Raw genomic sequence first — 23,723 nt, forward strand, 5'->3', positions numbered from 1 at the left:
AAGTGAGTGGAAAGTCAGTTGATATAATCATGTTATTAATGAATGTAATGAATGACAATAATGACAGCAACAACTGTAATTGAGACTTCAATCAATAGCCATGCATTCAGTGCAAGTCACCGCATGTAATGGTGCAGGTACACCACCTATGACGCTCAGGGCCAGAGCCTTTGACACAGGTCGTTGTATGCTTACAGAGACAGACGCGACACAATTTCCTCTCTAGATATGTCTGGAAGAAGGCCTGGGACAAACTCAAACACAACAGGGTCATACACTTTAAACAAAGACACAGCAGCGAATGAGCCTAATGCAAATGTCTGTATGCTTACAGGGATGCTACTAAGCTACACTACTGTGCTGGACCCATGGACAGGTCACTGAGCCATCGACTCGACAAAAAGATAGCCACAACGAAATGCCATAAGCCTATGGCCGATACTAAAACCCAAAGTGAATTATGTATTTAGAAAAAAAAAAAAACATGTTATTCAACAGGGCATTTAGCATATTACTCGAAAAATCACCAGTGAATGAAGAAGTGTAGCTAAGTTTAACATACAGTAGTTTTTCATCTTGATGTCAAATGAAAGTTGAAACACGAAAATAAAACATGAAACTGGAAAATAAGGTTTACAATCTGGGGTGCGATGACGTAGAGAGGAGTACATTGAATGTTCGAGACTCGTGTGGTGTAAGCTGCACAGCGAGCAGGGGAGAGAGCATCCATCGCATCGTTCAGGAAAAAAGAAAAGATCTGAACAAATCCACCACAACAGCAAGCCGAGGGTCAACTGGTCTTTGCCTGACTGGTGAAAAAGCCTTCATGGCAAGCTAGCTAACCACTTTGAACGAATACATTTTCTCATTGACATCCATCAAATTTGTGGGAAACCCTTCTGTTCAGCTGGTTGTTACTTACGGGTCCTGCTGTGTGTGTGTGTGTGTGTTCATACCGTCTTGTTGTTAGCATGATAGGTAGCTTAGCTTGCCAGCTGAAATATTTTTTTTATGAACGTTGTCGGTTAGTTTCTATTCTGTTGTTGGTGTGTTTCGATGTTGTCACATGTCTCAATAGTCGTTGCTGGTTGCCGCTGTGTAACAATAGTCGCATAGCTAGCTAGTTGCTTCTTTTGATAATTAGCTCGCTAGCTACTTAGCTAGAAAACGGATAAATGCAGACCCCACTTGCCTTCCACTGCATAACGATCACTCCCTGTTACCAAACCATACTTATTTCAAGTTGCTAGGTAATATCAATGTTGCAACGAGCTTGGTCTCGGAACTCAAATTAGCTAGCTCTTGTAATTAGCCTACATGCTAGCTAGCTGGTGTCTGTCAGTGAACGATGCACACTGGTCTCGCGCAGCTTTTGCGAAAACATCAAAGCACTGTTTTGAGAAGCCACTCTGAAGCACCGCAATTGTGATTCTTGATGTAGGATTTAGTGAGCCAGGTGTTTGCACATTTTGTTTTTTTCATAAGTTTGCATTGTTTTTAATGCATTTTCTATAGTTTGCACAGAATATTGCTTTTTTTCCCTCAGAGAATGTTATAACGTGAGGCGCTGTCTGCCAGCTCCACACTTAGTGCATGTGTCCACTGATTTTTTCTGTAATTTCAGGGGCTACGGCTAGCTTGCTGGTTGCTGAGCTAGCTGCATTTTTTCGCTAGCTTTACATTGTTTATTGACAACGGTTATCACATACAATATCGTCTGAATGTAGGATCGTATTGTTATTTTATTATTTTTGGGTGTAGTAGCTAACTTAGTTGGAAATAATAACTATTTGTAGGCAGTGGTGTATGATTTGCGCTGGGAGTTGCATTGTTAGATAGCTAGCTAGCTAATTGTGTTGTATTCGATTGAGGAAAAGAGCAAGGTTTCTTTGAAAGTATGGATGAGCAGACACGAATGCTGGCGAGTCTCGCCGGACTCGGCGGATTATCACAAGCCGACGTGGGTGACCCAGACTCGGTTAGGAAACAGCAGTCTCTCGGTCAACCTCAGCAAGACATTGGGGATATTCTACAACAGATCATGGCCATCACCGATGAGAGCCTGGACGAGGCGCAGGCCAGGTAAGACTAACGTGCGAGGGGAAAGATGGAGCGAAGATGATTTAGAGACACTGTTCTATGCTCTATGTTTAGTCAATTATCTTCAGTTCTGTCCCCTCTATTGTATGATCATCATGGACATGTGAAACCTGATTCGCCCAATTGAGGTTTGTGAACAACTGCATAATGTTACAGAATTGATGTTACAGTATCTCGTGTGGTTCCTAAGGAAAAAGAGGTATCTGCGAGCCTATATCTGTCTTGATATACCGTTACGTCCACAGATCATCTTATATTCCTCCTATCCTGCTTCAATCTGAAATATGTTCTTGAAACGTCTAACAATAGCACTCAACCTACTGGCTAACATTCAGATCTACAATAAAGTTGAGTTGTGGTCACCTCAATCTGGATGAGTCGGCACAACTACATGCCAGAACTCTCCGAATTCTGTTAGGTGTCCAACATGTAATGTCTAGTATAAACACATTTGCCCGACCTCAAAGATATGCGACTATGCACTGTGGAATACATTTTTTCACGCAAGATAATGAGGTCGCTGATACGAAATGTTACTTGTCAAATCACATTGATTGTCACATTACACCTGTGTAGTGACTCTGTAATAACTCTAGTAACAACATTGTACTTACGTTCTGTTACAAAGCCGACTACATGCTTTGTTATTGCATGGTAATGTGCGGTTTTTGTTATTACACAAGTGGAGTACAATAATGCTGTGATTCAAGTTGTGTGATAACATAAACCGTACAATTCCATTACAGGTATTATTATATTATGTGTATTACAATGTTACTAGCGTAGATGGGCTAGAGAGAAATTATTAGTCCGCGACATAGCATTTGCATAGATAATCAGGAACGCTTTAATTGAGCTATCACCCTCGGTGATGGTCTTTAAAATTCTAATGAAAATGTTTCAAGTGTTTGGGGGCTTGTTGGTTTATAGCTGACTTGGCATCAGTCTGTGTATGCCGAAAGTATGGAATAAGACTGTTGTTGACAAAACAATTCATAGCCATTCATATTTTAGATCTGCTTATGTATGTATAATGTATAATGTGTTTTCATATCACGATTCTTGCGTTGAAATGTATATGACAATAAGCAAATGACCCATATTCATTTACCATGTGTCTTCAAGTAGTCTTAAGGTCCGCAAAAGTATAAGCGTCATAATTTTAACAATAGACGCCGTCCACTCTGAGACTGTGGCCACCGTGTGATCATGTGTCATTAGCTAGTGATTTTCCACCCAACATTTGACCACCTGGTTCTCTTAATTAATTCACTGCTCTTTCACTCCCTCCCTCCCTAGTGTTCATCCTTTTCATTGTGTGCAGGGCGCAATCAATTCTCCTATAATGTGTACGCGAGTGCAGCTGTCCGCAAATCGAGTTTCTATTAATGAGATGGGGGGGGGAGAAGCGACACGGGCAGCTTATGAACTCAAGGATATATATATTTTTAAATGTTTTGAGTTTAAAGACTTAATAGCGTACAATTTTCCTGGAAGAACTACAATATTTTAACTGTTGTGTTTTTAGCTTGCTTGATGTATATTATTTTACAATGTATACTCTTTTGCCCTTTCAGCCTAAATCACTTTTTTTGCAAGTGGTAGTTGTTGGTATCCATTTGAGAAATGCCTTTGTTGTTGGGCCTACTACATCATTATTTTAATTAGACTAAGTATCGTCTAACTTTGGGCCGCCTTCGAGGGGATGTTGTAGCCCATAGGTTTGTAAATCCAGTCCTGTGGACCTTGTGACTGCGGTGTAGCTTTTTATCACAATTACCATAAGTCGAAAAATTGAGTAAAGATCTCTAAATGCTTTTTCATATGTCTGTTTTTGTCACAATACAATACAATGATGTGGATACTGCCATCACCAGTGTTTTTCTTTTGTTGTTCTTTTTAAGATGTAGCCTAGGCTGATGTGCTAGCTATCTATTTATATTGAGTGTCTGAGATATGTGGTGTTCACTCTTCTTTGAAATACTTTGGGCCACAGCTTGTTCCGCAACACTAATACATGGATGGAATAGCATTTTCTGAGAAACGGCTTAAATTAGTCAGTCAAGACACTTATGATGCTCCCCTTGAGCATAGCAATCCACTTAAGGCCAGCTCAGGCACTTACAAAGTGGTAACACCATTACTCCTAGGAGATGTTTGAGCACGGCATGTTGTACCTGTTAGTCTTTGGATGATGGACTCAGAAGCCCTAAGCAGCCCTGACCTAGTGTAGACCTAAAGATCATGCTCTTACAATAGGAAAACAGCCGATGGGACGGTCGAATTTATACTTGATTATGATTTGATATCCGATCTGAAATGGGATGCTTTCCTGTACCACAAACGTGAAATGAGGACAGCTAAATGTGAGAGCCATTTTGAATTGCACATGTCCAACCAGTCCACCATAAATATAGCCGTACTTATCATTCACGGGAGCCCCTAGCCCTTGTCCAGGAGGGTTGCAGTGTGGTAGGATGCAGAGGGATTTCTGTCTGGGCAGCAGAGGACGACACAGTGCAGAGTGCACTTCCTGCCCGCCCTCATCCTCTCACCCTGTTACCCTATGTTCAGATGCTGGCCAGAGGAGTCGCCGGCGCATTGGGGTGGATCAGACGACCCCACAGAGGGAGGGGGAGCTGGGGGGGGCACGGCAGGGGGTGGCGTGCCGCTCAACTTCCAGCACAGGTCAGTACAGGACCGCATGAGCACCCCGTCCCTCCCCCTCCTCCTGCTCATACCCTCCATGATTAAGGCACCCCTCTCACTCAAATCCAGCAGTGACAAAACAAGACTGACACACAGGTGGACACAATTACGCCCACGCTCTGACAAGCAGCCACCTTGTTATCCTCTCGTGTCAACACACACTCGTCAGACCATTCATACTCATGCACTTCCTTATAGACACAGGCCTATATGCCTTAGCTACACGACTGGACTGGGTGTTGAGGTTAGGTGTACTCATGTTCATCTGTTGTCTTGTGGTTGTTTCATTCATTCCTGTGATGCCGTATCATTTTTTTTCCCAGACAGCAGATGAGTTGATAACAGAAGTGTTTCTATGGGCGATGCTCTTCCTGATGCCAAACAGTGTCTTCTATGTAGTTGTCTCACTTGTTATATCCATCCATCCATCCATCCACCCATCAGTGAATGTACATTTAACAGCTGCCCTGTATTTCAGAACAATGTGTTTTAGAGTTTGACTTCTGCTGTTTGAGGTGAGCCAAGTTGACTTTTTTTTTGTCACGTTTAGGCCTAGATTCTGGTTTCTAAGTACCTCTCAGACTCTCACAGTTTGTCTTTACCGAGTTGATACTCATGTATGGCTTTCCAGGTCCAGCGTGTTGAAGAAGACATGCCTCATGTCTCTATTTGATTAAAAAGGTGTGCATCTGTATGCGTTGGTCCCTGTTTGTATTTGACGGAGAACCTTGTTTGAGGAATACAATAAACATTGGCCGCTTTCCGCAAGATTACGCCCTCTGAGTCTGCTCTGCATGTGTTCTTCTATACGTAAGTGCAGTATAAACACTTTACTCAATGGTGAAATGACAATGATAGCCTTTTACGCGTCAGGCTGTTGTTCGTGTCTGACATATCCATTAAACGATTGAAGGTGTCGTCATACCTATAAAATACTGTGCACGTGTCGAGAAGCACTTTTCAGTATTCAATCCAGGAAATCAGATTTTGTAATATTTCATCGCAGCAGAGCAGTCTAACCAAAACCTCTGTCACATGCCAGTCAGAGTAAGAAAAGAGGTATGAGTAAGCAGCATATCACTGTAGCTTAGGCATGTAAATGTATTTTTGACAGCGACAGCAGATTGGCATCTTGTTGGTTGATTTGACAGTTTGGTGTTTAGAATCGTCTCTCCATTTCATTCAGATGTGTGTTGAGTGACACGGTCCTGTTAAGTGGGAGAATCAGATGGAACACGAGAAGATGGCTGTGATACTTCAACAGCTCTCTCAAATTAGAACAACGCTTTAGGCTCGTTACGTTGAGTTGAAGCAGTGGTTCACAAACTCGCTGTGATCAACCTTTAGCTTGATGAATTTTCTTGTGAGGCCGTCATCAATTAAACCATGTTTCCGGTCAAAGGCCTTTCTAAATATGCAACATGGTAGAAATTTACTGTGCCTCAATTGTGGGCTCCTGACTCATCATTTAGGAGAACAGTGGTACAGAGGAGAAATGTGTTACGACTACCCTCTTATCCTGGAGTGGAAGCAGTGATGGAGCCTGTTCCCTTGCTTTGGTTTTTACGTCATACTATAATTAAGAAATGTGTACAATTAGGTGAAAATGCTTTTTGAATACATCTGATGTTTTGCTCTATATTTCGGTATGACATGGGGACAGTGTAGGTTAGTAGTAACACACTAGGTATTTGACTAATATGGAAGCAGAATGATCACATAGGCCTACATCATTGCCAATTTTTGTTTCACACCTTTGATTTACCTTCAAGCTGAAGTCTCATTTCAATGTGTATACAAAAGTAACACGGCTTGGGAACAGAAGAAGATGTAAACAGACTTTTTACCAAGAGCTATATTCTGGCCCCATCCAGGAACAACTTGTAGCCCTATGCCCTAGACACTTGTGTAGATCTGAAAGGTAGAAGGTATTTTCATGTGTGTGAGGGACTGTTTCTGGCCAGGCCTTTGCAAATCTTTGGAGAAAACAATATTTAAATGTTTATTTTAGTCATTGTTTCATTGTTATCTCAGCTACTTACGCCGATGTGTAAACTTGAAACTTATATTGTAGGTATGATTTATTTGATTATTCCTTAAAGCATTGAAGAGCTATCTTTTAAAGGCTCAAGAGCCAGTACGTTCTCGCTGTATATCAGCTTTTGTAAATCCACAAATCTATAACCTCTCACTAGACCACGTTAGAATTGACTCTTATCGTTGAATAGTCCTGTTTATGATGTGGAACGTGAAATGGCTGGACGGAGGCCTGCTTATCCTAATCCTGCCTCCCACTCCCCCTCTCTTCCTCTCTCCTTTACCTTCCTTTCTCTCCTGCAGGAAACACGCCTTGAACTGTCACAGAATGAAGCCCGCCCTCTTCAGTGTTCTGTGTGAGATCAAAGAGAAGACAGGTGAGTCTCTCTAAATGCCTCTCTGTCTTTGTGCTCTCAGCTCAGTCTGTTCAAGTTGTATCCCAGTGTTCCGATTACGTTCATGAGTGGTTCTTTTAATGGTTCCTCTGATACCTGGTTGATCTGGCATTGATCCCTCCGAAAACGGTATTGATTAGTGTATTTATCTCATCGGTTCAAACATTGATCTTGCAGCGAGGGTTTGGAGAGAAAGTGGGTGGAATGTTTTCACATTGAGCTGATCCGTCCCTGAGCGTTGTACACACATGCAATGTTTTGGCCCATGTTTAGGAGATTATGTTTACTTTGTGGTATTTCAGTGTTTTGTTCAGTGTATTTCAAGTAGTGCATTGAGTTATTATCTTACTGAGTTTACATTTTTTTAGTGCGCTTCTTTTTTCTTTATTTTTTACATTTTCCTTGCAATTGTCAACTCTGTGTTCACTGGCAGCAGACCTAGTGTTACTGGAAGTAATTTTCGACTGATTAAATATGACCAAAATGGTCTCTGTTACGCAGAGTTTTCGACTGTAAAAGTTGCTTTCTCCCATTTTATTAGCGATTTTAGTTGGTTATCTGGGAGATCTCTCTATGGTTCAAAGGAGGAGGGCAGGAGGAGGGCAGGAGTAGATGGCAGATTGATGGTTATGGTAGTGGGGGTACTTTCTCTACCCTCTCTTACCTCCCATTTCATGGTCTTTTCTCCCCTCTTTGCAAATCTCTCCCGTTGAAATACAGTTTGAAAGCCCTGCACTGCCGCCTGTTGTGGCGATCTGTCAATAATGCATTATTGCTCTCCAGTGATTGGGGGAGAGCAAAGGCTAGGCTTAAGTGAGGGGGGCAGTGTACCCTGTTGCCCAGGCAACCAGTAGTCTTATTTACCTTAATGCCATTGACTTTGATTTTCACATTTAGCCTTCTAGTGCAGAGCCTGCAAGAGCTTTGGGTGTGGGCGGAGGGAAGGGAGGCGTCGAGGGCAAGTGGGGGTATGGAGTAGGCCAACATCAGTCTGTCTTATCTTGCCTTTATCTTAGACACAGTTTTTGCATAGGGGCATCAATGCTTGTTCAAGACATCAATATATCTTACCCCTATGGAGACTTGTCAATCAAGTCAATCACTGTTGTACTCCTATAATATCCTGCATGTAGTGCCCCCCTACCAGCACCATATACCTGCTCTGCCATTTCTCTGCATCTCCAAAAGACCCCCTGCAGGCTCCATGATGTGCTTCCTGAATGTGAATTGAAGAAGGCATCCCTTTCTGCTGCAGCTCATGGAAGCCCCAATCAGTAGTCCTGTAGTATCTCTGCAGATTTTCTGCAGTCTTTTCACTAACAGACACACACATATTCTTGTACATACACGCACGCACACACACACACACACACACACACACACACACACACACACACACACACACACACACTGAACAGCAGGGATAAAAGCAAACTCTTGGGCTTGGGTCTACTCCTGCTGCTTCGGTCTTGTCCTCTCCCCCTCCCTCCCTTCTCCTCGCTCCCATTCTTGAAAGAGAAGACTTGCTCTGAACTCGGGGCTTTGATATGGTAATGGTGGGGGTGGAGGGGGAGGGGGGGAGTGGGGGAGGGGAGGTGAATTCCTCCGAGTGCTGCAGTTGGGTAGATTGTTTTCATTGTTAAGGAAATGTTCTGCTCAAATGCCAGCAACCCCCCCCCCCCCCCCCTCCACTTCTCCACCACGGCCTCTGTTGTCCTATGCTCTCACATTAAACATATGACCTTCATCTGCGTGAAATTTGAGTTTAGTTAAATCTTTGTTAAAAATTCACTCTGAAACTAATTAAAGCAATGGGAGAGAGAGAGATGAGAATTGATCAAAGTTGAAGAGACGATTCCTTTTGCTTCAACTTCATGTCATGTTTCCCCCCCTCTCGCTCTCTTGGGTATTGGCAGTAAAAATAGCTGTTGGTGCAATAGGATAACTTTCGTCCAAAATGTTTCAAAAGCCTGCAGTTCTTCTCAAATTTTAGTCTGACTTAAAAGGCTTAGATTCTGCTCTCCTTTTTTTCTAGGTTTTCCTCTCCATGTTCCATTACTATCATCCTGCCCTGTTCTGTCATTCTCTCTTCTCTGTCCCCGGCTCCTTTTCTCTCCGTCTGTTATCAAGTATTTAAACTTGGTATCTTGTAGTTAGACAGATCCAGTTTTTTTGTTTGGAGTCAGTGTTATAGAATAATGGAAGTTCCAGAAAGACTATACAAGTCATAGCAGAACATATAAACCTCAACTTGGCTTTAGCCATCAGATTATCAGATTATCAGATTAGGCCTTCATTACCAAATACCCTTTATTGCCATTCTGAAAATATCACCCAGGTGGCTTAACGTGTGATTTTCACCAATCACCAATACACTAAATCAATGGTGTAGTTTATGTATATTTTGAAGGAGTCTGTGTTGGAATATCATGAAACGGCTAGTCTGAGTTCAATGTTCTCTCCTCCTCTATGTCTTTGCGTCTGGCTCTGGTAGAGTATAGTGCCTGTGATACTTTGAATCACAAGCCTAATTAAGGCCTTTTAATTATTATTCGTTTTGAAAGAGCGTAATTTGAACCTTGCCGTAAAATGTTATGAGTTGTTGGAAACCTCCGACTTTTATTATTTTTTTATGAGGCAAGGCCTGCGGCGGGCCTGTTAGCTGAAGGCAGGCGCAGGGTTTGGAAGTAAAGGGGTTCCCACAGGGCTAATATGTGAGAGGGGGAAAACAAACATACTGTATATTACCATAACAATACTTTAGGAATACTAAATTCTGTTTTATCTGAATTGTTATGTTGTATCGAAATTATTCCAAATTATAGTCAACACAGATCAATCTAACCTCAGACTCTAACACTCATACAAAGCTCTTACACTTGCCCAAGTCTACTTACTGAGCCAAGAAAACACATTGAAATCTTACTTGTATGTATTTTACACTTACATTATACATGCAGTAGCTCACACTAGATTATTGCATTTCAATTGCAAGCGTCTCTGCAGTGTTCTGCCACTCAATCTGTTTTCTCCTCTCTCCTCCGTCACAGAGGAGAATGGATAAGAGAGAGGGTGTGAGAGGGGAGAGGGAGTGATAGAGAGAGATTGATGAGGCAGTAAGAGCAGCAGTAATTACTCTGTGTCCATTCCCCATGCCAGATTGGCAGACAGCTAATATCACACAGACCCCTGGCCCTCAGACACCCCCTTCCCCCCCCCAAAACAAGCCCTCCAACTGGGGAGGTAGGATCACCCTAACCCTCGGTTTTGGCCTAATGGTGTGTGGGCTGGCCGGTTTTTTTCCCCTGTTGTAGTATTCCTCTAGGAATAAAGCCTCTCGATATTGTGAAGATGTACATGTTTCACTGTAGTGGGCTTTACGTCATGGACAAATTCAGCATAATCAATCAAACTGGAGTCAAATTTGGGCTAGGAATCAGTGAGAACATTAATTGGACTGTGGAGCTGTCAAATCACCAGAAAGCTCATCTGTGGATTCTTCGCAATCTGTCAGTTGCATTCATTCAGCTGTCGACGTGTGTTTGGGATTCTCACTGTTGGTGCTGCACACATTCATGTTTTTAAAGATCTATTCATTTCTACTGTAAATTGTCGATTTTAAGCGTTGAATCAAGTTGCCGAGGGTGGAACAGCGGTATCTTCTGATCTCCCATGGGCCGTCATGCCTGTGGGTCCAGTGTTCTCACCACTAATTTCAGCTCACCTCCCTCTGTCTGTCCCTCCCCCTCTCTCAGTCTGGGGGCTAGTTGTAAAGGCAGCCAACGTCTCTTTAATTAAAGATATGTAAATGTGGCCTCAGCTGGATTCCATTAGCGTGGTGGGGCGGGAGTGTCAGAGCCCAGCTCCTAATCCTGACTAATTAAGGATTAATTACAATTGATGGGAGCCTTCCACCCCTCTGTAGAACTCCACACCGGAGTCCCAGAGAGTATATTTGTATTATTTCACACCGTGTCATAAATGCGAGATATGGAGACGATGAGGGGGTGGGGGGGGTAGGGGGGGAGGTAGGGGGGGGATGCAGGAAGAGAGCTGACACACAGTCATCCCAGCATTAGTAGTGTGTGTTGGGTTATTGGAGGCATTAAGGACCCCACTCTCCCTATAAGCCTCTGGAACTCCCTTGTCAAGGAGGGAGTTTAGACGGGTGACACTGGGATCGAGGCGTTAGAACTGTTGATCTCTAGTAATCTGTGTGTCTCACGCCAAGGTGTGACCCCACATACACAAACACAACTCCCTCTGCACTGCAGTCTGCCTGGGGGGGAGCAGGCCTCTTATCTGGCTTTGTTTATTACATCTGTTTGCCGTGGATTGATACATGTTTATGGGTTCGCTAAACCAATTAGGGATTGCCTGACACATCCAATCCACTGTAGAATGTATCCCTAGACCTGTGCTGTACTGTAGGTCTGTACGGGCGCTGAATAATGTTTGTTTCATTGCGGAGAGAAGTGCTCTATATACAACACTCGCTTGTAGCCTCAGCCCTCTCTGGTACCATCTGACTCTGTCATACTGCTTGTTCTCTCGTTATAAATGGGCACTGCTCCTCTGATCTATTGCTTAATTGCCACCTAATTTGCATAACAGTGCAAATTAACGACCTCTCAAATGAGCGTTCATTTTTCACAAAGTCTTTAGGAGCTCCTTAAGAGGCAGTACTAATGAGAGCACGAGGCAGCTGGGCTGATGAGAGGGAGAGAGGGGGAGCCTGGGACGAGGGGAAGATTGGACCAGTGTTTATAACAACCCTCACTTCTCTCTTCCTCACCCTCCTCCTCCTCCTCTTCCTCCTCCTCCTCCTCCTCACTTGACATTTCCTGCTTGGCTTTTCCTCCGTCGCTGGGGCTTTGCTCAGTGCAAAGAAGAACTGCCAGAGGAAGACTCTTTGTCAGGACCTCCCTTGTTTAGTAGCCTATATGGTTATTATGAGGAATATGGGATGGTAGACCACCTACATCTGAGCAAATAGGATTAGTGTATTTGCTAGTGTAGACTTTTTTTTATATCATTATTGAAAATGTTTCAACGGACGGAGACAAGGGTCTTCTCCCGTTAACCGGTGGAACGTGTGCAGCCGGGCGGGCATTCAACCATATACACCTGAGTGAAGTCTATTGTCCCTTTGCTCTGGTGGCCATGAATTTCCTCTCTTGTTAATTAAGGGCTGATTAATGATGTGTTGGGCTAGAGTGTGGTGTTTGCCCAGGGTGTGAGTTTTCCCATTCACACCCTAATCAGATCATACTGTGTTGACACTGACCACTTACACCTTCCAGAGCGAGGGAGTGGTGTGTTTGTGTGTGTGTGTGTGTGTGTGTTTGTGTGTGTGTGTTTGTATTTGTGTGTGTGTGTGTGTGTGGGCACAACTTGTTAGGGCACTAAGGCCAAATGCAGGGCATTAAGGTCATCGCGTAAATGTATGTTTCTTCAAAGGCTAAAGAAACCGGTTTGCATGATCAATATTGTTATTGCTAGGGCTGCAGGGTGTTTACATTGTAAATAGAGGCTACTAAAGCAAGTTGTCTGTTAAAATGTTACTGAGAAATTTGGCATTGGGTCTTCAATAGCGGGAGCTGATGTTTAAGTATCCTTTGCAAATGCCACCTGATACCTAGATTAAACAGAGGCTTAATGAAAGTTTCAAAAACACAATATGGACATGATTTGCCTGATACTCCTGACAAGAGGTAACCATCGTCTCTTTTTGTGCAACATAATGATGCTCAGAAAGAGCTTTCAAAACATGATGAAGCTGCTAATCATTGGTAATATTTCTGAAATGATTATGCTATATCCTAGCTCTTCTTCTACCTGCCAGCACAGCTAGGAGACTACCAGGTAACCTATTCACCAGGTAACCTATTCACCAGGTAACCTATTCACCAGGTAACCTATTCACCAGGTAACCTATTCACCAGGTAACCTATTCACCAGGTAACCTATTTAGATTAGTTATTTATTGGCTAGTAAATACACGAGCCTGCAAGCTGCTGTCAATTTGCCACACAAACTTTTCCCTTCGGCTTGCGGCAATTTCCTCGCGCTAGCAGGAACATGTTTTTCTCAGAATACTCTGGTTATAATGACTATAATGTGGGTTTGGTATAGACACAACTGAATAAGTGGTGGGATAATGACAGGCTCACATTTGTGTTTTCTTTGTCATCATTGTCCACGATGGAATCGAGTAGTAGTAAGCATAACTGAAACCAAGACACTGTCTTTACATCCACATTCAGCTCCCCTACCTTCAACACGGTGCCTGAGCGGAGCAACACGCAGCAATGGACATCGCCTCTGATGGAATGAGAGAATCACATCTGGAGCAAGTGAAAGATGAGATTGGTTTGTGATGGATCAGTGGGGGTTGAGGTAGTTGTAACTAGGTAGAGACGGTGAAAAGTTCCCAGGGCGTGATTTCATTGGTGTCATTATTGACCCGATGTCCAGTCATATTCAGGTAAGGGCAGGGTGAGGGATGTGCTCGTAGAAACGCCTTTCAGAGTATTTATTTATAAAATATGCCAGCCTTTTGATAAGCCGATTTGTAATCTCTGAGGGCACTTGAACCTCGGTGGCTTGTAAGACTTGGATTTTTTTCCGTGTGTGTGTGTCCGTGTCCGCCTGTGTGTGGACCTGTGGGTGCGTGCAACAGGGTTTTAGTAAACAGGCCAAACAGATGCTGATTAGCCTGAGCTGCTTAAAGCAGGAACTGACTCATGGATTCCTAAGCTTACCCCCCTCCACCAAAAACACTATCAAAAGGATGGAGTAAGGAAATCAGTCTGAACCAGAGTGTGCAGCGGAATATCATTTTGCCCAATATACTATAGGCCGACATTTAGCAGAAGGCAAATCGGTCGAAATTCTTTAATAGTCATGTGAAGATGTCCTTCATCTGAAATGAAGGTGTAAATAGTGTAATATTGCCCTCACCTATCATCGTGGTTAGGCTGTCATATGACTGTGAATTTGAACAGCTTGTTTACTAGGGCCATGTGAGCATGTGTCAGGGGAAGATAGATAGCATTACTGCAAGGGTATCCTCCTCCTCCTCCTCCTCCTCCTCCTGTACGAGACTCTGTCAAATGGCTGCTCAGCCCCCATGCAGCACGGGATCTAAATTCATTCAACCTTTGGGTTCAGTAACCATCTTTAATTTCCTCCTGTGCCCAAGAGTCAGTTTACAGTCCTCTCTGATGGAACTAGATCACTCATGAGTCTGTTTTCATAGACTGAGAAGTGTTCATTCCTACCCAGAGTGCACTGCTCTGCTCTGTGAAGCAGTGGAAACTGTGCTCAAGACGTTTGTACCAAGTCTGCATTTCTCCCCCCAAAAAATGGAGTCTGCCAATTCTGGTTGTCAATGTTATTTTCCAGATCCATGCCACAGAATGTGTGTTCTCTTCTTTTGTTGACTTTTGTGGGGTTAGGGTTAGGGTTCATAGATTTGTGTGGAGTTTATTTGTGCTTGTACATGTAGCACATTTTTATTGCCATCAACATCTTTCTCAGTCTTCATCTGTAGTTGTAGGATGATTTCTTGTGTTATCACACTGTAATTTTACTGTATTCTCTCCACCTCTCCATTGCACCTCTACTCCTGCATCCTGTCGTCTTCTTTTTTTTGGGCCATTTTTCCCCTCTGCCTCTCACTGTTTCTCTCTCTTTCTCTCCCTGTTTTTATATCTTCTCCTGTGACTCCTTGTTTTTTTTTTCCAATTCTCCTTGGTTCTCCTTCTACCCTCTTCTTACCTTTTTTTTCTTTTTTCCCTCCCTTCTCCCTCTCTCTCCTGCTCTCTCGCTCTCTCCCAGTGAAAGGCTGAGAATACCCAAGGGAGCTGATGCAATTAAAATGCTAATCCTGTCTGTCTACAGAGAGAGGGAGAGGGGGGGGGGCTGACAGCATGAGGGATTGCGGCTCACATGGAGAACTCGACTGAAATGGAGAACAGAGGGAGAGAGGGGGGTGCGGAGAGGGGGGGAGGGGATATGGGGGGAGAGGGGGTGAGGGGGCGGGGGGGCGGAGAGAGGCCAGAGTGAAAAGGGGATGCAAGAGAGAGAGAGAATAGACAGATGAGGATAAAGCATGTGCTGTGAGCTGAGCAATGATATACCCAATCTGTTTTGGGGTTCGTCTCTCCTAATGTACTGTAGACATTCCGTTTAATATACAGTGCCGCACTGTTAGTTAGACTTCACCTAGACTTCCACACATGTATTGTACCTGCACTGCACTGCACACCATTGCGATATTGCCTGTGCAGAAATGAGAGTGATTATGTATGCAGTGGAAACCCAGCTGGATACCCTGAATATTTCATAGTATGGGTTGCTCTCAATGCCACACAACCTGCCTAGGGTGGTAGCAGGTCCGTAATGATGTGGTTTTAACAGCTATGCATACAGTTTGTGGGCCTTCCAACAGCTCCCTGTTGTTTTTAATAGGGGATTTTTACCCCACAATTGAAAACGTTGCCCAAGCGTTATACACATACTTAGTAGAATTACTCATTTTGTCTTGGTTGATGGGCAATACGCCTTAGAACATATAGTATCAGATTAGCGTTCATATGTAGGCTACTACTATGTGTGTGTTAACAAATGATGATGGCTTTACTTGTCATCATCTCTCCACTGTAGCTCAACTCTTCTGAATGGCCGTAACCCCCCAGCCCCAGACTGTGTGAGTGTAATTGTCAGAAATCACATCTTAATTGGAGTAATTAGGGGAATCTAAGGGCATTAGGCTACAGCTGGGGGCCATAATGAGTAGTGGGGGGGGGGGGGGGGGAGAGGTGGAAGGCCTAGAGGGTTGCTTGACTGTAGGTCCATTTCCAAGAGTGCTCTTGACTGTAGGTCCATTTTTTTTTTTATCTCCATGTATGAATACGGTGAACATAAAGACGGCTCTTTCCTCCACTACCCTTCCTACCCGCTCTGCTGGGCCAGGAAGTAGTACGTCTGTGTCTGTATAGAGTCTGTGTCTGGGACAGGACCGCCCAGACGGACTTCTACGCACACACACACACACATAGAGAGCCCCAAACTTAGTGAAGCACAGAAACACACAGAGCACAGATGAATCATCCCAACTACAATCTACTCAGACGCACACCAAACTTCTAACACTTAGTGAGACGTAAAGTATAGGCTTGTAGGTGCATACACACATTATAAAAGCACTCTCTACCTAAGTACTAAAGTAGTGCTTTGTGAGTGACTGAAGGGGAAGAGGGAGAAAGGGAGAGAGAGGGGATGGGCGAATCGGGGTCATTAGTTCAGTCGGCTGGGTCTGCTGCATTCCTGAGCCCTGAGAGGGGGAGGGACAGAGAAGGAATGTGACTGTGAGAGGGGGAGCAGGAGAGAGGAGCTAAGTGGAGGGAGGCAGAGGCAAGAGGGAACAGGAAAAAAGAGCAACAAGCAGGGGAGAAAAAAAGTTCAAATTGGAGGGAAGGGGAGTTTATAAAAAAGGAGGGAAAGTTGGCAAAAAGTTAGAGAAGGGAGACCTTTTGAAGGGGGGATGGGGGAGTTGGCAGAATAGTTCTGGTGCAGTTTAAAGTGAAACAATGGCAAGGAGACTGAAGTCTAGGGCAGCGTTAACTAACCCCGTTTACTAAATGAAAGAACACAAGGCAGATTTGTCTCGTGTTTTTTCTGCTGGACAGAATAGGGTTTCCGCAAGCTGCTAGTCATGGCATTAATGCAGTAAAGTTCCAGGTTTCTCTCTCCCACCTCTAGTCTAAATGCTCTCCTACTAGTCCCCCTGTAGAGTCTGATGTCTGTCTACTCACTGATTCTCTTATGGCCATGCTCTTGTGGCAGAAGCAAATTATTATTATTATTATTTTATTTTTTTTAAAACTCCCACCTTTTGATTGGTTTAGGCTACATAATCCCCAATGTAGAATCTCAACGTGTGGAAGCGCCAACAAATATATTAACATTTTTTTTGTAATGAATCTCGTCATCCATATTGCCCGCGTCCATCAATTACTCAAACACACGTCTGTTTCTCCTGCTGTTTAGATGTTTGCCTTGGTTTGCCTTGGTGCAATTTGAGTACATTACCTTGGGCCCTGCATCACAAAATCTGAAGTAAATAGTAAATAGTGAATGACATGATACCAATACAAATGCACAATACTGGTCAAGTGTTACATTTTGATAACATCACCTATTGTGATGATGTTGGTGATGACAGTGAAATACATTGCTCTTTTGTTGACCCACAACAACACATTGAAAAAATGGACAATGGCTTCACCGTGACACCCAACACACACTCGCATACTGACTCGCATATGCTGTTAGTTGAGACTTTGCGGTAGAAGTGTGTGTTTCTGTGCGAGAGAGACTGCAGTGAGTGTACTGTGTGTGTGTGTGTGTGTGTATGTGTGAGAGAGAGATGAGTGCATGGCTGGAGGCTGACAGAGGTCCTGGTTTAATACACTGGTGGAGTGGAGCGGCTGAAAGCTGTACTTATGGCCAGTGGAGCTCATAGTGACAGCACATGCACTCCTATTACTATCCCCATGCCTCATGAGCCCCACATTCTGGCAGCCTGCCACCGAGGGGCCATACTGCCCTCTGCTGTTGGAACAGGGGAACTGCAGGCTCATTTCGAATTCACTAAAGATCCCGGGGCAGTGACACAGGGGAGCAACTTGACTGTGTTTTGACAGCTTTGTGCTTCTCCTTGAAATTTACCGTTGATAAAGCATTTTCCCTTGCAGTCCCCGAAACCCAGAATAATGTCACTCTTTGGCGGAATTAATGTGGTGTTTTGCAACATTTTAAACAGACTCCACTGTGCAGTACAGCATTCTGAATGAAAGTTAACCTGAGTAATGTTGTTTCTGCCTGCCTGTATGATCAATTCCTCTCTCCTCTCTCCTCTCTAGTGCTGAGTATTCGGGGCGTGCAGGAGGAGGACCCCCCAGATCCTCAGATCATGCGTCTGGACAACATGCTGCTGGCGGAGGGCGTGTCAGGCCCGGAGAAGGGCGGAGGTTCCGCAGCGGCAGCCGCAGCTGCAGCAGCAGGAGGGGCGTCGCCCAATGACAGCAGCATTGAGCACCTTGACTACAGAACCAAACTGACCCAGATCCGTGGGATCTACCACTCTGAAATGGAGAAATACGAGCAGGTGAGAGAGAGGGGTGGGCGGGGTGGGTGGGTGGGAGGGGGGGGGGTAATGGGGTAAACTAGGTTGAGCTTATTCATATTCATTCATAAAGATCTATCCTAGGCGGGTATGTCTCTCGACTGGGTCGTCACTCTGTCTCCCTCTCTCCTCACACCAGGCGTGCAGCGAGTTCACCAACCACGTGATGAACCTGCTGAGGGAGCAGTCGCGCACGCGGCCCATCTCCCCCAAGGAGATCGAGCGCATGGTGGCCATCATCCACCGCAAGTTCAGCTCCATCCAGATGCAGCTCAAACAGAGCACCTGCGAGGCCGTCATGATCCTGCGCTCCCGCTTCCTGGACGCCAGGTCTGTGTCTGTCCCGTCTGTCCCGTCTTTCTGAAAAGCTGTCGTAATTCCGCACGCGTAGCGCTAACGGACGCAAAACCAATTCTATGTCGTCCCCCTTGTGTGTGTCAGACGCAAGAGGCGTAACTTCAACAAGCAGGCGACAGAGGTGCTGAATGAGTACTTCTACTCCCACCTGTCCAACCCCTACCCCAGCGAGGAGGCCAAGGAGGAGCTGGCCAAGAAGTGCAGCATCACCGTCTCTCAGGTGAGCTCAGAGCCTCGTCCGTAGCCCTATCGCTGCTGCTGTCAACAGCCTTACCAGCACTAACCGTGTGTGTGTGTGTGTGTCTGTCTGTGTGTGTGTGTGTGTGTGTGTGTGTGTGTGTGTGTACCCCCCCCCCCCCCCCCTTCCCCCCTCCCCCTAGGTCTCTAACTGGTTCGGCAACAAGAGAATACGGTACAAGAAGAACATTGGTAAGTTCCAGGAGGAAGCGAACCTCTACGCAGTTAAAACAGCGGTGGATGCTGCCAGTGTGTCGGCGCAGGCTAGCCAGGCTAACTCTCCGGCGACGCCCAACTCAGGTACCGTGTGCCCCACCACCCCCCTCATTCACACATCATCACCCTCATCAGGGCAATGCTTTTATTCCACCTAAAAGTTCAGCTCATACAAACACTTAGAGAACTACTGAAACATAATAACATCACAGTCAGGAGGACAACGTCTGTCTGTCTGTCTGTCTGTCTGTAAGTCTGTCTGTCTGCCTGCCTGCCTGCCTGCCTGCCTGCCTCTGTCTGTCTTGTCTGGCTGGCTGGCTGGCTCTCCATCAGACTTGTTCTTCCGTTTTGCTTGTCTGCCTGTTTGGTGTCTGAAACATTGCTCTCATTGATCTTCTGATAGACCAGATTTAGGAAAGTGTTTATTGAATCTTGGAACTAGTTCTTCGTAAAGGGCAATTGGCTGTGAGGAGATGAATGGCTGGATTTAACTGTGTTTTGCCTACTAGTCGGGGAGTGTGCACTGTGCAGATGGTAGCAATGAAAGGATCCATGCTAGTTTTGTAGAGCATTATTCTCAGCCATGTGCTCTAGCACTTTTCTACTAATTAATGTGTTTCAGGTATTAATCTTCTATTGTTATCGCTTGACTAAGTTAGATAAGATATGGCCATAAGCTATCATCGCTACTAGGAAATTACCCCCCCCCCCCCCCCCCTTCCCCATCAGACCACAATTCCTGTTAGCATTCTGCAGTTTTACCACTCCTTCTTTTGATGTCCGCTTTTGCATCTTCTATTTTTCATCCTCAAAATAAGACATTTGTACCACTTCTTTTTTTTGTCATTTCTGTAAGCACCTCAATGACTCTGTTTGCTCTGTCTTCATGTAGCACACTTCACACAAACAGTCAGTTTACACACACACACACACACAAACACACACACAGACAGAACAGTTACCCCTATTTGCTCAGGAAGCAGACAGGAGCAGGTAGGTGATCATTCAGTCATTGTGACCTGTAGAAGGACCATGTCATGATCAGCTCCCTGTTTCTACCTCCACGCTGAATCTCCTCCGCTGTAAATCACCGGAGGCTGATAACAGCCAGTGAAGGAGATGTGGTATCAATGCTACTGTATAAATTGAAATGTTGAAAAGTTAAACTTTATCTTGACACAACATGTATAAGAGTAAATACCTTTTGACATCCCAGTTTGGTCAGTTTTGGTATTGGAAAGACTTTACAATTCCTTTTTTTCCCCATTGCTTCTACCCTTGTGCCTGCATTCATGGCTCACCCATTCAGAATGCTATGACCGTGATCAGTGACGCTCATTTTAAAGAAGTTGCTCGGATCAGATCATAGGGTGTGACCGTTCCTTTGTAAAGCAGTGTACATGAGCCCCGGTGAACTCTGACCCTGGCACCCTGGCGTGCCTGATTGGCTGCGTGTGTTGCCTCCAGGGTCATCGGGGTCATACAGCTTGTCTCACACAGGCGACGCCTACCTTGGCCTGCGCTCACTCAACGGGGAGGGTCTCACCATCACCCCCTCTCTGCAGCCGCAGGTAGGCACTGAGGACATCTGCAAAGCCTGCCTCAATGCCCTCCCCCAACCCAGCCACCTAAACATCCTTAGACACCTGTTCTAGCACCTCCTGGCTATGACCCCACCTTAAACCCTACCCTAGCATCAACCCCTAGCACCCCTGACCCTGTGGTACCTGCCCCTTTCCACCCTGCACAAAACATGTCTCATGGTGCACATGGCCCTCCCCCTCTCCAGCCCCTCCACAACCCCCTGTGCTGTTGAGTTTAGTCCTTGGTGAACCCCCCCACCCCACCCAGACATTCCTCCTCTTCATACATACATACATCCCTTCACCCTCCCCGTCCTCCGTCCCCTGTCCTCCGTCCTGGATTTAATGTGGAATTGCACATTAATTGTGTTGTGTCTCAGAGGATCCACAGATTTCTGCTGTAGTCAGCCTGGCGTCATTAGGAATACACAGGTAGAGCAGTAATACCACAGTATCTACCTACAGGTCAATAGCTACTGAGAATCGAGCTAACAGTGGATGGTGAGACCATATCATTTCATCTCATGCTTTGTCTGAACAGTTAACGGATATTGACTCTAAAGCCGTCACTCCCAAGAGATTGAGAGCGCAGGGTATGAAGTGATAGAGAATTGTGATTATTCCAGTGGTAGATATGAGCCCAAGGTGAAATGGTTGAAGGTGCAGAGGGAGCGACTAGGGAGAGCAGTCAAGGGTGATGCTGATTTGCATTTACAGATACAGCAGAGGTTTGTGGAAGCTTTAGTTCCTTTATTCTTCCTGTGTTTGTGTGACAATATGTTCTGATGGGTGGTTATACACGTGTGTGTGTGAGTGTGTGTGTGTGTGTGTGTGTGTGTGTGTGTGTGTGTGTGTGCGCGCGCTCATCCTGGTGTTTTTTTTAGCTTACACCCTCTTGTTTCTGACAGGTGGATACCCTGCACCATGCTACACACCTGACGGGAGGCTATGAGGAGCTGTCAGGTAGCGCCCTCTACGCCCCTCACCGCCTGGATGTGAGTGCTGTCTATTATTTTTCTCCTTTTGTTTACAGGTTTTGACATTTAATATAAAACCTGCTTCACAACAGACAATCATGATATCTTCATGATATTCATGTATCCGTCATCATTTCTATCCATCATACAAGACTGCCATACAATATTCATCCGTGTAGACGGTTCTAGGCATGCCCAGATGTCCGTCTCTCATTCTCTCTCTCCTGTTCTTGACTCTTGTTGTAGGCTAACAACAGCTGGCAGGACACCACCAACCCCTCTGTCACCTCTCCACCTGGTCCTCCTGGCAGCGTCCACTCTGACACCTCCAACTGAGACACCATCGTACCCACACCCCCCCGCCCTCCCCCCCCCCCCCCCCCCCCCCCCCCCGACTCTACACTCCTGCTGTGGTCTGCTCTGACCACTAGGCTTCCCTCTGCCACAATCTTCCACTTTCCAACTCCGGACTGGACACCCATGCCAGTTTGTACATGTACCCGCTCACATACACACTCAAACAAACACACACACACACTTCTGTGGACCGTGAAACGGACAGCCGAACAGAAGATGGAAGGAATTGCCTTCCACCCTACTATTGAATTTGAAAAGTCTGGAGGCTCCTTCAGTCTCAGATTGAAGGTGACCTACAAAAACAGACGTACCCTCACCTCAAGGACCTTTTGGAAATCCCTAACCTGGCTGTGTAGGTGGTCATGATGTCTGTACATTACCTGTGTATATGCACGTCTTAATTCCACACAGTATTCACAGCCTGTCGATGTTGTAATGACCTCTGCACTCATCCCTCACTGGGGGGAGCTAGACCCTTTGCTCTGGTAAACTGTGTGACTGCCTCTTCCTCATGAAGCACTGGTGTTGACATGTGATACCAGTCACTCGCTCTCGCCAGGCACCATGGTGATGCAGATCACTAGAGAGCTCTGCTCACACCTTGCTTGTACCAAAGTGCTGCCCTGATAGTTGTCACCCCTTCTGTTCCTCAGAGAACGACCTCTGGCAACTAAACGCTAAGACACCGTAGTATCTTCCATCCTTTATCGCTTGATGTTTCATTTTGGGGAGGATTTTTAAGTGAGTGCTTTATAGGTCAGATATGCTCAGACACAAACACACACCTCCCACTTTTACAACCTCTTTTATGGAAAGTAGATACTTTGGATCTGTCAAGCACAAACTTTTGCACCTTTTTACAGGTGCGCCTATCTGGTAACAGTAGTTTTAGGAGTTAGGTTCTGGGTGTGAGGATTGGACTGAGGAAGATTGATGGATGGAGGGAGAGGGAAGAGGGAAGAGGGGAGATTTGAATGATCCTCTATTATGTTAGGGTGATTGTCTCAACAGCCCCCTTGCGGTCAGTCATCAACAGCTATAGTAGATGGTTTGTAGACTTTACTTCTCTCTTTCTGTCAACTAGTTTTAGTTGATTGTAGCCTTTTCTAATGCTGTTTCACAAAGAATGCACCAGCCACCAAATAAAAGTAGTTAAATAGAACTTAACAGTGGTGTTAGGAGAGATGGGTGGAAGGGGTTTGGGCCAGTGATATAATGTGACATGAAAAAAAAAAAAATATGTGACTGTCTTCCATGCATGTAGGCTTTTAAGTGTTAAGTGATGGTTTTCATTTAATCTTCAAGTTTTTTAGGTTCACTTTTATTAGCAAAAAGAAAGGGTATAAATGACAAAGACCAAAAAGGAATAAATGCATCATGCATTGTAATGCTGTATGTACAGAGTTCTTGGGTCTCCGTCATCATGCTGGCTGGTGCCCCGTTACATTTCTCTAAGTTATTTGGTGTATTTCAACTGTGGACAGGGGACTTCCACCTGCTAATGGGAGGCTAGACAGGACTCTTCTAGGATCTGCTCATAACCTGAAACCTGTGAAATCAC

The 23,723-nt window shown here is 45.0% G+C and overlaps 1 protein-coding gene across 4 annotated transcripts; it reads left to right on the forward strand.

Moving 5' to 3' along the window:
* The first annotated feature begins 1,359 nt into the window (after nt 1–1,359).
* pbx4 (pre-B-cell leukemia transcription factor 4) lies at nt 1,360–23,697 on the forward strand. 4 transcript variants are annotated; one of them, XM_083677883.1, is made up of 9 exons: nt 1,360–2,082; nt 7,150–7,223; nt 18,173–18,417; nt 18,575–18,765; nt 18,877–19,012; nt 19,173–19,329; nt 20,713–20,816; nt 21,737–21,823; nt 22,052–23,697. In XM_083677883.1, the coding sequence occupies exons 1-9, from the start codon at nt 1,898–1,900 to the stop codon at nt 22,139–22,141; spliced, it is 1,269 nt and encodes a 422-aa protein (XP_083534009.1). In that variant the 5' UTR covers nt 1,360–1,897; the 3' UTR covers nt 22,142–23,697. The 4 variants fall into 4 exon arrangements, with proteins under 4 accessions (XP_083534009.1, XP_083534006.1, XP_083534007.1 ...); XM_083677880.1 differs by lacking the exon at nt 20,713–20,816 and adding an exon at nt 4,675–4,788 and having other exon boundaries at nt 22,052–22,178; XM_083677881.1 differs by lacking the exon at nt 20,713–20,816 and adding an exon at nt 4,675–4,788 and having other exon boundaries at nt 19,173–19,221; nt 22,052–22,178.
* The last annotated feature ends 26 nt before the right edge of the window (nt 23,698–23,723 follow it).

The sequence above is a fragment of the Argentina silus genome, assembly GCF_951799395.1.
Source record: "Argentina silus genome assembly, chromosome: 9".
Lineage (NCBI taxonomy): Eukaryota > Metazoa > Chordata > Actinopteri > Argentiniformes > Argentinidae > Argentina > Argentina silus.